We start from the raw sequence: 14,763 nt of genomic DNA, 5'->3' as shown, positions 1-14,763 counted from the left end.
TTCTGAACTATACACAAATGGAGAGTTAGGATCTACCTAAAAGCAGAGAAAAGCTGAAAATAAATTACAAGAGAATGAAACTAACTTTAAAGCATTTTGCTTATATTTTAAAAGTAGAGAATTTAAATATGTATAAGGTATTTTTAAGTCAAGTTTTATTAAGTTGACTGAAGATGAAATAAAAGACAATGAATCAAAACCATAGTGATATATCACCATACCCACTGTGATGGCTTTGATGAAGAAGACAGTTAAGTGTTGGCGTGGGTATATAGGAATTGGAATCCTCATACATTGCTGTTGGGAATGTAAAATGGTGAAGCTGCTTTGGAAGACAGTTGGGCAGTTCCTCAAAATACTTTACAGAGTTACCCAATAATTCCAATGACCCAATAATTCCAATCTTAGGTTTATACCAGAAAGAAATGAAAATATGTGTCCACAAAAACTTGTGCGACAATATTGTTCATAGCAATGTTATTTATAAGAGCTGCAAAATGAGGACAACCCTAAATATCCATCAGCTGATGAATTAATAAATCAATGTGGTATGTCTGTACAGTGGAATACTATTCAGCAATAAAAAGGAATATGGTGATGATGCATCCTGAGCATGCATCAACCTTGGAAACATGCTAAGTGGAAAGAAACCAGTAACAAAAGACAGTACATTGCATGATTCCATTTACATGAAATGTCCAAAGTAGACAAATCTTCAGAGATAGAAAATAGGTCAGTGGTTATACCTAATGGGCTTATGGGTTGTGTTGTGCCCAAGATCGCGAATCCGAGAAACCACCAAGGAGCCGACACCAATGCAAACACACGAGGGTTTATTACAAGCTTGAGCTTGGGTCCAAGTATATCCGACACAGAGGAGCAGGGACTTGGACCCCGAGACTAAGAGGCATAGCAGCTTTATAGGGGCCAGTGGCCCATGGGATACACAGATAATTGCACAGTCATGTCAGTCCACACGCAGGTGGCTGATTGAATTACATCTTACCCTACAGTATCTATTTGAGCTGGCCTATTACTTTGGTCAGAATTGGCGTGCAGTTTTGGCGGGCACAAGGCAGAGTTACATTATTATGAGCCAATTTCCGATTAGGGTGTGCCCAGCAGTTTGACTAGGGTGGGGCAGCACCTTAAGCAATAAGCAGGTCATGTGGGGGTCATATAGGAGGTGGTGGGTGTAGCACAAAATGGAGTTGGTCCTGCTCTGCTTGTCCAGGGGTAGGGGATTTTGTTAAATTTCCTGGGTCCCACAGATTGGGAAGAGAGAGTAATTGCTGAGTGTGGAGTTCTTTTTGGTCTAAAATCAATTATGGTGATGGTTGGCCAAGTCTGTGGATATGTTAAAGGACATTGTTACTCTAAATAGGTGAATTATAAGGTAGGTAAATTATATCTCAGTAAATCTATTTTAAAAACAAAAGCAATAATTTGAAAAACTTTGTTGAATTTTTTGTAATGAAATAATTTTATTAACCAAATTAAATAAAAGAATATTGAGTTCCAAAAAAAAAAAAAAAAAAAAAAAGAAAGAAAAGAGAAATGTGGAGTTTCTTAAATCTTTTTTAACTTTCTGAAAGGTCTTTAGCTATTCTCTATCTGAAAATAAATTAGAATATAAATTATGTTATTAGGTGATTTTGAAAGAAGGAAAACATAATTTTACTTTTAGTCACTTAGTTTTTGTAAGCAAAACTAAACTTTATCTTTAATTATATCTCATGTGATTGTTTAAAAATGCATTATTCCTATACCGTGGGACTTCACACAAACTCCAATTCAACTGGAAATATTTTTCAAAGCCTTGCTAAAACAAAAATTTGGGGAAGTTACTATAAAACTGGTCACTAAAATTGGGAACTCTAAAGTGTATTTTTCTGTTTTTTTCACTTAATAGTTGTTTCAAGCAGAGATGTTCAGTCGTCAGCAGATTTTGCACTCAATCATTATTGATGGTCAGCGTCTTCTAGAACAAGGTCAAGTTGATGACAGGTAGGATCTTTGATATATTTTTATGAAGAAAGGTTCCAGTGAATTAGTCATTTTCTTTTTAATGAGCAGATTAGAGGGCATATGTCTAATCTTCCTAAGGCAATTGTACTTCAGTGGGGCCTCAGTAATTGGAAGAAAGGCTTGTCTGAATCTCTGAAATGACTGAGTATTGAATCTTTTTAAAGAATGGCTACTATATTACATGAAGGACATAGAGTAATTGGAAATCACCTAGCCAACCTTCTCCAGACCTCTGCAGGAGACTGGAATTAATGAATAGATCAGAACAAATTGTATCAATGATGTATCAATGGTTTGTAAACAGATGCTTCTAATCTTCTCCTGCCCTAACAGAAATTGTATTCCTCAAAGGAGCATAGAGATCACTTGATCATCTCTTTTACTTAAGAAGAAAACTTAAGGCACAGAAATGCAAACTGATGTGGCCAAGGTCACTCAACTAGCTGTAGAATTGTATATCTGGTTTTTAGTCAGGACCAGCCAGCTTTCCCACAACATGGTAATTCCAGGTTTCAAAAGGGTTTGTTACCTTAAGTCAGACGACACTCAACCTGAAATCTGGCTTCCTCTTTTTTTTTTTTAATTTATTTTTTATTGGTGTTCAATTTACCAACATACAGAATAACCCCAGTGCCCGTCACCCATTCACTCCCACCCCCCACTCTCCTCCCCTCTACCACCCCTAGTTCGTTTCTCAGAGTTAGCAGTCTTTACGTTCTGTCTCCCTTTCTGATATTTCCCACACATTTCTTCTCCCTTCCCTTATATTCCCTTTCACTATTATTTATATTCCCCAAATGAATGAGAACATACACTGTTTGTCCTTCCCCGATTGACTTATTTCACTCAGCATAATACCCTCCAGTTCCATCCACGTCGAAGCAAATGGTGGGTATTTGTCATTTCTAATGGCTGAGGAATATTCCATTGTATACATAAACCACATCTTCTTTATCCATTCATCTGTCGATGGACACCAAGGCTCCTTCCACAGTTTGGCTATTGTGGACATTGCTGCTAGAAACATCGGGGTGCAGGTGTCCCGGCATTTCATTGCATCTGTATCTTTGGGGTAAATCCCCAGCAGTGCAATTGCTGGGTCGTAGGGCAGGTCTATTTTTAACTCTTTGAGGAACCTCCACACAGTTTTCCAGAGTGGCTGCACCAGTTCACATTCCCACCAACAGTGTAAGAGGGTTCCCTTTTCTCCGCATCCTCTCCAACATTTGTTGTTTCCTGCCTTGTTAATTTGCCCCATTCTCACTGGTGTGAGGTGGTATCTCATTGTGGTTTTGATTTGTATTTCCCTGATGGCAAGTGATGCAGAGCATTTTCTCATATGCATGTTGGCCATGTCTATGTCTTCCTCTGTGAGATTTCTGTTCATGTCTTTTGCCCATTTCATGATTGGATTGTTTGTTTCTTTGGTGTTGAGTTTAATAAGTTCTTTATAGATCTTGGAAACTAGCCCTTTATCTGATAGGTCATTTGCAAATATCTTCTCCCATTCTGTAGGTTGTCTTTGAGTTTTGTTGACTGTATCCTTTGCTGTGCAAAAGCTTCTTATCTTGATGAAGTCCCAATAGTTCATTTTTGCTTTTGTTTCTTTTGCCTTTGTGGATGTATCTTGCAAGAAGTTACTGTGACCGAGTTCAAAAAGGGTGTTGCCTGTGTTCGCCTCTAGGATTTTGATGGAATCTTGTCTCACATTTAGATCTTTCATCCATTTTGAGTTTATCTTTGTGTATGGTGAAAGAGAATGGGCTAGTTTCATTCTTCTGCATGTGGATGTCCAATTTTCCCAGCACCATTTATTGAAGAGACTGTCTTTCTTCCAATGGATAGTCTTTCCTCCTTTATCGAATATTAGTTGACCATAAAGTTGAGGGTCCACTTCTGGGTTCTCTATTCTGTTCCATTGATCTATGTGTCTGTTTTTGTGCCAGTACCACACTGTCTTGATGACCACAGCTTTGTAGTACAACCTGAAATCTGGCATTGTGATGCCCCCAGATATGGTTTTCTTTTTTAAAATTCCCCTGGCTATTTGGGGTCTTTTCTGATTCCACACAAATATTAAAATAATTTGTTCTAACTCTCTGAAGAAAGTCCATGGTATTTTGATAGGGATTGCATTAAACATGTGTATTGCCCTGGGTAACATTGACATTTTCACAATATTAATTCTGCCAATCCATGAGCATGGAATATTTTTCCATCTCTTTGTGTCTTCCTCAATTTCTTTCAGAAGTGTTCTATAGTTTTTAGGGTATAGATCCTTTACCTCTTTGGTTAGGTTTATGTATCTTATGCTTTTGGGTGCAATTGCAAATGGGATTGACTCCTTAATTTCTCTTTCTTCAGTCTCATTGTTAGTGCATAGAAATGCCATTGATTTCTGGGCATTGATTTTGTATCCTGCCACGCTACCAAATTGCTGTATGAGTTCTAGCAATCTTGGGGTGGAGACTTTTGGGTTTTCTATGTAGAGTATCATGTCATCGGCGAAGAGGGAGAGTTTGACTTCTTCTTTGACAATTTGAATGCTTTTAATGTCTTTTTGTTGTCTGATTGCTGAGGCAATTCCAGTACTATGTTGAATAGCAGTGGTGAGAGTGGACATCCCTGTCTTGTTCCTGATCTTAGGGGAAAGGCTCCCAGTGCTTCCCCATTGAGAATGATATTTGCTGTGGGCTTTTCGTAGATGGCTTTTAAGATGTTGAGGAATGTTCCCTCCATCCCTACACTCTGAAGAGTTTTGATCAGGAATGGATGCTGTATTTTGTCAAGTGCTTTCTCAGCATCTAATGAGAGGATCATATGGTTCTTGGTTTTTCTCTTGCTGATATGATGAATCACATTGATTGTTTTATGGGTGTTGAACCAGCCTTGTGTCCCGGGGATAAATCCTACTTGGTCATGGTGAATAATTTTCTTAATGTACCGTTGGATCCTATTAGCTAATATTTTGTTGAGAATTTTTGCATCCATGTTCATCAGGGATATTGGTCTGTAATTCTCCTTTTTGGTGGGGTCTTTGCCTGGTTTTGGAATTAAGGTGATGCTGGCCTCATAGAACGAATTTGGAAGTACTCCATCTCTTTCTATCTTTCCAAACAGCTTTAGTAGAATAGGTATGGTTTCTTCTTTAAACATTTGATAGAATTCCCCTGGGAAGCCATCTGGCCCTGGACTTTTGTGTCTTGGGAGGTTTTTGATGACTGCTTCAATTTCCTCCCTGGTTATTGGCCTGTTCAGGTTTCCTATATCTTCCTGTTCCAGTTTTGGTAGTTTGTGGCTTTCCAGGAATGCATCCATTTCTTCTAGATTGCCTAATTTATTGGCGTATAGCTGTTCATAATATGTTTTTAAAATCGTTTGTATTTCCTTGGTGTTGGTAGTGATCTCTCCTTTCTCATTCATGATTTTATTAATTTGAGTCTTCTCCCTCTTCTTTTTAGTAAGGCTGGCTAATGGTTTATCTATCTTATTAATTCTTTCAGAGAACCAACTCCTGCTTCTGTTGATCTGTTCCACAGTTCTTCTGGTCTCGATTTCGTTGAGTTCTGCTCGAATCTTTATTAACTCTCTTCTTCTGCTGGGTGTAGTATCTATTTGCTGTTTTTTCTCTAGCTCCTTTAGTTGTAAGGTTAGCTTTTGCATTTGAGTTCTTTCCACTTTTTGGATGGATGCTTGTATTGGGTGTATTTCCCCCTCAGGACTGCTTTTGCTGCATCCCAAAGACTTTGAACGGCTGTATCTTCATTCTCATTAGTTTCCATGAATCTTTTTAATTCTTCCTTAATTTCCTGGTTGACCCTTTCATCTTTTAGCAGGATGGTCCTTAACCTCCACGTGTTTGAGGTCCTTCCAAACTTCTTGTTGTGATTTAGTTCTAATTTCAAGGCATTATGGTCTGAGAATATGCAGGGGACGATCCCAATCTTTTGGTATCGGTTCAGACCCGATTTGTGACCCAGTATGTGGTCTATTCTGGAGAAAGTTCCATGTGCACTTGAGAAGAATGTGTATTCAGTTGAGTTTGGATGTAAAGTTCTGTAGATATCTATGAAATCCATCTGGTCCAGTGTATCATTTAAAGCTCTCGTTTCTTTGGAGATGTTGTGCTTAGAAGACCTATCGAGTATAGAAAGAGCTAGATTGAAGTAACCAAGTATAAGTGTATTATTATCTAAGTATTTCTTCACTTTGGTTATTAATTGATTTATATATTTGGCAGCTCCCACATTCGGGGCATATATATTGAGGACTGTTAAGTCCTCTTGTTGGATAGATCCTTTAAGTATGATATAGTGTCCCTCTTCATCTCTCACTACAGTCTTCGGGGTAAATTTTAGTTTATCTGTTATAAGGATGGCTACCCCTGCTTTCTTTTGAGGACCATTCGAATAGTAAATGGTTCTCCAACCTTTTATTTTCAGGCTGTAGGTGTCCTGTCTAAAATGAGTCTCTTGTAGACAGCAAATAGATGGGTCCTGCTTTTTTATCCAGTCTGAAACCCTGCACCTTTTGATGGGGTCATTAAGCCCGTTCACGTTCAGTTACTATTGAGAGATATGAGTTTAGTGTCATCATGATATCTATTCAGTCCTTGTTTTTGTGGAATGTTCCACTGAACTTCTTCTTAAAGGGGGATTTTAAGAGTCCCCCTTAAAATTTCTTGCAGAGCTGGTTTGGAGGCCACATATTCTTTCAGTTCCTGCCTGTCTTGGAAGCTCTTTATCTCTCCTTCCATTTTGAATGAGAGCCTTGCTGGATAAAGTATTCTTGGTTGCATGTTCTTCTCATTTAGGACCCTGAATATATCCTGCCAGCCCTTTCTGGCCTGCCAGGTCTCTGTGGAGAGGTCTGCTGTTACCCTAATACTCCTCCCCATAAAAGTCAGGAATTTCTTGTCTCTTGCTGCTTTAAGGATCTTCTCTTTATCTTTGGAATTTGCAAGCTTCACTATTAAATGTCGAGGTGTTGAACGGTTTTTATTGATTTTAGGGGGGGATCTCTCTATTTCCTGGATCTGAATGCCTGTTTCCCTTCCCAGATTAGGAAAGTTTTCAGCTAGGATTTGTTCAAATACATATTCTGGCCCTCTGTCCCTTTCGGCGCCCTCGGGAACCCCAATTAAACGTAGGTTTTTCTTCCTCAGGCTGTCGTTTATTTCCCTTAATCTATCTTCATGGTCTTTTAATTATCTCTTTTTTCCTCAGTTTCCCTCTTTGCCATCAACTTGTCTTCTGTGTCACTCACTCGTTCTTCCACCTCGTTAACCCTCGTCGTTAGGACTTCTAGTTTGGATTGCATCTCATTCAATTGATTTTTAATTTCTGCCTGATTAGCTCTAAATTCTGCAGTCATGAAGTCTCTTGAGTCCTTTATGCTTTTTTCTAGAGCCACCAGTAGCTGTATACTAGTGCTTCTGAATTGGCTTTCTGACATTGAATTGTAATCCAGATTTTGTAACTCTGTGGGAGAGAGGACTGTTTCTGATTCTTTCTTTTGAGGTGAGGTTTTCCTTCTAGTCATTTTGCTCAGTGCAGAGTGGCCAAAAGCAAGTTGTATTGGGAAAAGGAGAAAAAGAGAGGAGAGAAAGAAGGAAAGAAAAGAGAAAAAGAAAAAAGATAAAAGGAAGAAAGAAAAGAAGAAAAAGAGAAAGAAAAAAGGGTGGGGGAAGGAAACAAATCAAAAAGCAAAAAAAAAAAAAAAAAAAAAAAAAACAAACCCTAACAAACAAACAAAAAAACAAACAAAAGAAAACAAACAAACACAAAAAACAACAATAACAACAACAACAAAAAAAACAACACGGGGGAGTATCTTCTGATTCTATGTACTTTAAGTCCCTTGACTTCCCCTGGAACTTGTCCGTCTAGCTGGTCTTCTGGGGGAGGGCCTGTTGTGCTGATTTTCAGGTGTTAGCAGTTGGGGGAGCTGCTCTGCCCCTGCCTGGCGCAGGGCTCAGGGGGGTTGTTTACTCCGTGAGGCCCCAGGAGGAACAGCCCCAGTGGCGGGGCCAGCTCTGCAGCCCTGGCTTCAGCCCCTGCAGTAACCCCGGAGCTCTCTGTCTGCAGGGCCTGGAGGCTCCGGGGCGGGGCCGCTGATCTGCTCAGCTGGGGCAGGAGCGTCCTTGCTGTCCTGGGCCCTCCCGGCCTCTGCCTGTCCCGGGGGGAGGCCGGATCCTGGGCTGTGTCCCTGCGCCCCGTGCTCCGGAGCCTGCGCTGTTGGATTCACGCTCCCGCCCCGCAGCCCCCTCCCCGGAGCCGCCCCCGAGCCCCTACGAGCTGCTCCTGGAACCGCGCAGCCCCCTCTGCACCGAGCCTCTTCCTCTGCCCGAGCCCCTCCGAGCTGCTCCCGCCCCGCAGGCCCCTCCGCACCGAGCCTCTTCCTCTGCCCGAGCCCCCCCGAGCTGCTCCCGCCCCGCAGCCCCCTCCGCGGAGCCGCCGCCGGAGCCCCCCAGAGCTGCTCCGGGTCCCGCCGTGCGCGCTGCAGCCCTTAGGGAGCTCGGCGCACTCTCCCGGGGCGCAGGTGTCTGTTAGTGTCCCCGGGAGCCCGAGGGCATCCCCGCCCTCCTGGGTCCTGCTCCAACTCCCCGCGAGCCCCTTTCCGCCCGGGAAGGTCGGTGCAGCTCCTGCTCCTCCGGGACTGGGCTCTCCTGTCCTGGGGACACTCGCCCCGGCCTCAGCCCGGCTCCTCGCGGGGCCCCTCCCCCTTGGAGGCCTTTTGTTTCTTTATTTCTTTTTCCCCGTCTTCCTACCTCGATAGAAGCGCGAACTCTTCTCACTGTAGCATTCCAGCTGGTCTCTCTAAATCTCAGGCCGAATTCGTAGATTTTCAGGATGATTTGAAGGTTTTCTAGGTAATTTGGTGGGGACAGGTGACTTGGGGACCCTACTCTTTAGCCATCTTGCCCCTCCTCCCTGGCTTCCTCTTCATTTACTTAGCAGATTACCTCTTTATTAAAAACGAAGAGGTAAAATCCAGCTCCTCTTTTGACTGCCATTATGTGAAATGCTGATTTCATACTATATTTACATTTCCCAGGAACAATATCTAGTCCATCCCACTTACTTTATGTAGTGATATTTGGAGTACAAACCTCATTTAAACTTATACATTTACATAAGAACATCTTTCCCATATGAAGAACGAGTAGTTCTGATTATAATTAGTATTTTTTAAAAAAGAACATAAATCACTATTTTTATTAAGAGGATTTTTTTTAGTGTTCTGGAATGAATTTCAGTTTTAAGTGGATATTTCTTTGGAAGTAACATGAACGATTTTCATGGTTAAGTTTGGAACAAAAAATGTGATACCATATTTATTCTGTTCAAAGTAAGCCAAACTTAAATGTGAGCTTTACTGAGAATATACGGCTTTCAAAATAAAAAGAAATTGAAATGCAATTAACTTATCTTTTGCTTTATCCTCCTTTGGTCAGCTCTATAACAGTATTATAAAAGTTTAAGCCAATAAATAAAACAAAATTTAAAATTCATGTATAAGCCAACATCTATTAAATTATAAATGTTAACAGTTAAGGGAAAACACCAAAGAGAAGAAAATGGAAGTTTTGGATGAGGATAATTCTGAAAGCTGAGAGAGAGAAAAAAATCAGATTAGAGCATGAGGGCCCCAGATTACAAACGTATCGTGTATTAAAAGTTCATTTATCAGTTTTGTGTTTTAGAGTTCAAGTTCAGCCACGAGGACACTGTCATGTATTAAGTATTTCCTTACGCTGGCAGGTGGCTCAGGATTGTTGAGCTCTCCAAAGCCAGGACAAGGGCTCCAAAGAGATCTCGGATGGTGGTCTGGTGGGGATAGCAGCATGCAGGGCACTTTTCATGTTGTAGGACATTCTCAAGTCTTAGAGTTAAATGTTTTCAGAGATGATAGATACTTCTAACTTCTAGGAGAGTTTCATGAACCTAATCCATCACGTTTAGTTCTATTGCAATTAGTTATTAATATCAGAATTTCCTTTCAAACACAGAGGTTACCAATTACACATTTGGTTACGAAAGCAAGGTTTTACAGCAGGCCTAGATGATAGGAGGTAACAAGAATATAGGAGTCCACGACAGTAAGTCCATCTCAGATTTGAAGCCACCCTTAAGAGAATAGTATATCTAGGGAAGAAAAGCAAACTAACACAATAGAGAAAAAAGTAATGTTACACTTTAATATTAAAATGTGAATAATACCCTAATGTACAAAGAAATGCATTGTTACTAGACAAACCAGTTCTAGAGCTACAAATTGAATTTTAAAGAAAACTTCATAAAGAACTATCAATGTTCTTTAAAGGTGGAAAACACAGGGGTATAAAGGATGAACAAACTAAAAGATCTGAGATTATTTAGCCTTAAATTGAGAACACTTATATATTACTATCTCTAAGTATATGGGCAACCTTCATACAGACAGTGATAACTGGATAGTTTTCATTTCTAAGAACAAAATGAAGTGGGTTTAAAATGTAGAAGAAATTATTTAGATTAACATATGGAGTAATCATTAAAGATTGGAGCTGTTTATTGTGAGGGAATATCAAGTTTATGAGTATAGTTTTAAAAAACATTTTTAGGGGCCCCTAGGTGACCCAGTTATTAATTTCAAAAATCACATGAAATAGACCCAGTAACAGATTATGACATAATATTTGTCAAAACTTCTGCCCTAAAATCACTTCCCAAGGTTTATTACTGTCATAAAGTGTATGTACAGTGTGTATATCTGGCTGATGTGTAAATGCATCCAGGGTAACAATTTTTCTTCCCTATGTAATTATTTCTGTACCAGGGATGAATTCAACCTGAAATTGACACTTCTCAGCAATCAGTGGCAGGGAGTGATTCGCCGGGCCCAGCAGAGGAGGGGCATCATTGACAGCCAGATTCGCCAGTGGCAGCGGTACAGGGAGATGGCAGAGAAGCTTCGTAAATGGTTGGTTGAAGTGTCCTATCTTCCCGTGAGTGCTCTCGGAAGTGTCCCAATACCACTGCAACAGGCAAGGACCCTCTTTGATGAAGTGCAGGTAAGGTGCAAAACACATGCTTTTTAAACCTCTTATACATTTCCACTGTACACCTTACCCTTGCCTCAGTTCTTCATAAGGATCCTGGAGTGACACTAGAATGAGGACAAATATGGTTCCAAAGTATCAACAGGAACATATAAAATGATTGTATTACGTTTTATGATGATTTTATAGTGATGATAGTCTGGTCAGGCCCAGCCGCTCACAGAGCCACTCCATGGCCCACACCAATGCCTCCCAGCAGCTCACTGACTTCCAGCATGGAGAGAAAAACAATGACCAAGAAAGGAGCACTTTGCAATGATCATAATCATGAACAATTTTTTTTTAATTTTTTATTTATTTATGATAGTCACAGAGAGAGAGAGAGAGAGGCAGAGACACAGGCAGAGGGAGAAGCAGGCTCCATGCACCGGGAGCCTGATGTGGGATTCGATCCTGGGTCTCCAGGATTGCGCCCTGGGCCAAAGGCAGGCACCAAACCACTGCACCACCCAGGGATCCCATCATGAACAATTTAAATGTGTAACTTGAGTATTCTGAAAAAGATAAAAGTCTCAGTCCTGTCTGGACTCTTTGTCCATTCTTGGTATGGCTGCTTCCTTCTGTCTTCCCCGGGAACCAGGGTCCCCTGCCCCTGAGACAGATCCCTCCTACCAGTCAGTCCTCCCCAGTGTCTTTTCTGGTCTCTTCACTGTTGGCAGCTTCCTTTCTCCTTGCTTCTCTGGGAAACCCCATGAACACATGGCTTTGTTGGCCTTCTACCAGCACAGAAGGGCCCACGTAGTATCTCCTAGTCACATCCACCTCCTAAGCTTTCAATTTATGTATTCAACTGCCTTTTAGGTTTAGATATATATATATATATACATCAAGGATATAATATATTCTATGGGTTCCAGCAGAGTCTGTGATGCCGGGACCAGCCATTCTCCTGCAGTCCCATTTCCTGTGTCCCTAATTTGAGGAAATGTCATTACCAGCTATCCGGTCTATCAGTCAGGGACATTAGAGTCACTCTACAGCTATATTCTTTTTCTCTCCCTCCTCTTTTCTAATACACTTCCAGTTTCTATCACCACTGACACTACCTTAGATGGGAAGCTCTTGATTTCTTAACTACATAGACAATAGCTTTCTAACCTATCTTAGTGTATCCAATATTTACCATTCTTCCATTTCATTTTCTACTCTACTGCAGAGTGTTTTAATCCAGACACATGACTTCCCTACTTAATTTTCTCCTGTGAATCTCAGTCACTTTCACTATTAAAAAAATTCTCATGCAGGGTATCATCTCGTGTCATCTTTTTTTAAAGATTTTATTTATTTTATTCATGAGAGAGAGAGAGAGAGAGAGAGAGGCAGAGACACAGGCAGAGGGAGAAGCAGGCTTCCCATGGGGAACCCGTGGACTCGGGTCCTGGACCCGAGGATCATGCCCTAAGACAAAGGCAGACGCTCGACCGCTGAGCCACCCAGGTGTCCCTCTCATGTCATCTTTTGCCACTCTTTCACAAGTATAATATATCCTAGCTCCTGAGAACTACATCCAAGGTCCTAAATTCATCCTGTTGATCTCCTATAGTAAATTTGCCTATCTTCATTTCTCCGCGTGGAAGGATTCCTCTCCCTGATTCCTGGCCCTCATCACACCAGCTCCTCCTTAATCTGGCCATGTTCATATATTTTCCAAGACTCATGAAGCCTCTTCATCTTGCTTCCATGTGGGTTAGATATTTGAGGAGTGGTCTTTCTTGGAAGTGGGTTGCTTGTATCAAACAAGCATCATAAATGTTTTTTGCAGAAGAAATTAAGAGATCCTAATAAAACTTAAACGAAGCATGTGACAGTGTGTTCCCTATACATCAATCTTCTAGAGCAGTTTCCATATTGCACGGTCATTGTACTTAAGTTGAACACAGAAACTGAACCTCTCCCGAGGCTCATCCTGAATGAATTCTCATTCATTTATGCAGGGCTTCATTCACACCCAAAGTACTAGCTCAATAAATGTTGGATAAAGAGGGCATGCTATGTATGAAAAACTGTAGGGTTACTTAAAAACACTTGTAGTAGGGAACTGCTGAAAAAAAGAATGAGAAAGTAAAAAGCTACGACTCCTTTCAGTTCAAAGAAAAAGTGTTCCTGCGACAGCAAGGCAGCTACATCCTAACAGTGGAGGCTGGCAAGCAGCTCCTGCTCTCAGCGGACAGTGGGGCTGAGGCTGCCTTGCAGGCAGAACTCACTGAAATCCAAGAGAAGTGGAAATCAGCCAGCGTGCGTTTGGAGGAACAGAAGAAAAAACTGGCCTTCTTGTTGAAAGTAAGTTCAGCTTTTTCCTCCTCTAGATGCAATGCAGTTTAAGAAGCCATGTAAGCAGTTGTTACTCCTGTTTTTAGCTTTCCAATCAGACAGTGCAAAGATCCATAAGTCATACCCTGCAGTATTTTGATCCCCTGCCCTGTGTCTTAAGACTTTGTCCTGTCTTGCATGAGCTGGAGAAGTTTCTCGATTTTCAGCAGTTTGTCTTTCAGAAAAATCACCCAGCTAAGTACTTTTAAGTCTAATAAGACTGTCCAAGTGATGAATTCTGATTAATGGTCGGTGCTAAGCCAAGAACCATGCAATGACTTTATAAATCCAAACAGGAATGCAAAGAGTAGATTCCACTCCCTGATCTAAGACTCTAAAGTGGTTTTTAAGATTGATATCTTTTATTTTATAGCAGGGAAAAACTTATCCAAGAGGATACTTTTGATTTCATCTTAGTTTATCCAAGCATGTTGCTATGAGAGAAAATTCAGGAGGTATATTCAGCCTTTAGTTGGATACAGAGAGGATACTGATCACACTGCAAGTTTCAGACCCCCCACAAGATGCTTTTCTTCCTTACTTTTCAGTACCATATTCAATACATAATTAGAATGCATCAGAAAAAGGGCATGGTCTCTGACCTCAGATAAACCCAAATTAAAATTTTAATAAACTAAGTAACTTGGTTATCTCAACCTATCTGAGCGGCAGTAGGTATGATTACCCCTCCTTCAGATGGCATTGTGAGGATTTAATGAAATAAGGAAAGTAAACATGTGGCACAATACCTGCACAAATTGAGCATGTGGTAAAGGGTGGTAATCATCGTTGTTGATATTATCATCATATTAAAGAGTGAACAGAGATAAATAGTAAAGTTTTATACATGCTGATAATCACCAACACTTTAACAAAAGTATCTATTAAATTTGGCCTGACGCTTTTTTGGATCACAGGTAGTAACTAAAGTTAAAAGAACACAGTTTGCTTTTATAATGCTTAAAGTATGCACACCCATTGGATTTATTCTATTGAATTTTATTTAATAATATATTACCTTCTGTGTAGGAAACAATCAATCAAAAATGCCACTGAGCATTTGTTAAAGAACTATTATTTGCATACAGCACAATTCATCCGTAATACAATATGTCTGATTCTTTTTTCTTCTTTTTTACTTTCAATAAAAGATTAAAAACACTGTAACTCATTCTGTAGAGATATGTTAATCATATATTTTTTCTTTATTTGTGATGTGATTTTTGGACAGATTCCCAAGACTTTAATAAGGCAAAATGGCTGAGTCATTGCATTTGCTTTTCTTGCCAGTCTGTTTGCTGGTGTGTAAAACATCCACTTTG

At 40.4% G+C, this 14,763-nt stretch overlaps 1 protein-coding gene across 20 annotated transcripts in view; it reads left to right on the top strand.

The window, feature by feature from the left end:
* The window catches only part of SYNE1 (spectrin repeat containing nuclear envelope protein 1), a 449,600-nt gene that overhangs the window by 362,679 nt on the left and 72,158 nt on the right, over window positions 1-14,763 (top strand). For all 20 annotated transcript variants that reach the window (XM_072828127.1, XM_072828137.1, XM_072828100.1 and 17 more), the window contains 3 exons: window positions 1,913-2,007; window positions 10,849-11,083; window positions 13,217-13,411. In XM_072828127.1, coding sequence (XP_072684228.1) covers window positions 1,913-2,007; window positions 10,849-11,083; window positions 13,217-13,411 — 525 coding nt within the window. The remainder of the gene's footprint in view (window positions 1-1,912; window positions 2,008-10,848; window positions 11,084-13,216; window positions 13,412-14,763) is intronic.

This window comes from Canis lupus, chromosome 1, assembly GCF_048164855.1.
Source record: "Canis lupus baileyi chromosome 1, mCanLup2.hap1, whole genome shotgun sequence".
Classification (NCBI taxonomy): Eukaryota; Metazoa; Chordata; class Mammalia; order Carnivora; family Canidae; genus Canis; species Canis lupus.
The sequence above is the reverse complement of the archived record's forward strand: the minus strand, read 5'-3'. Positions and strand labels throughout refer to the sequence as shown.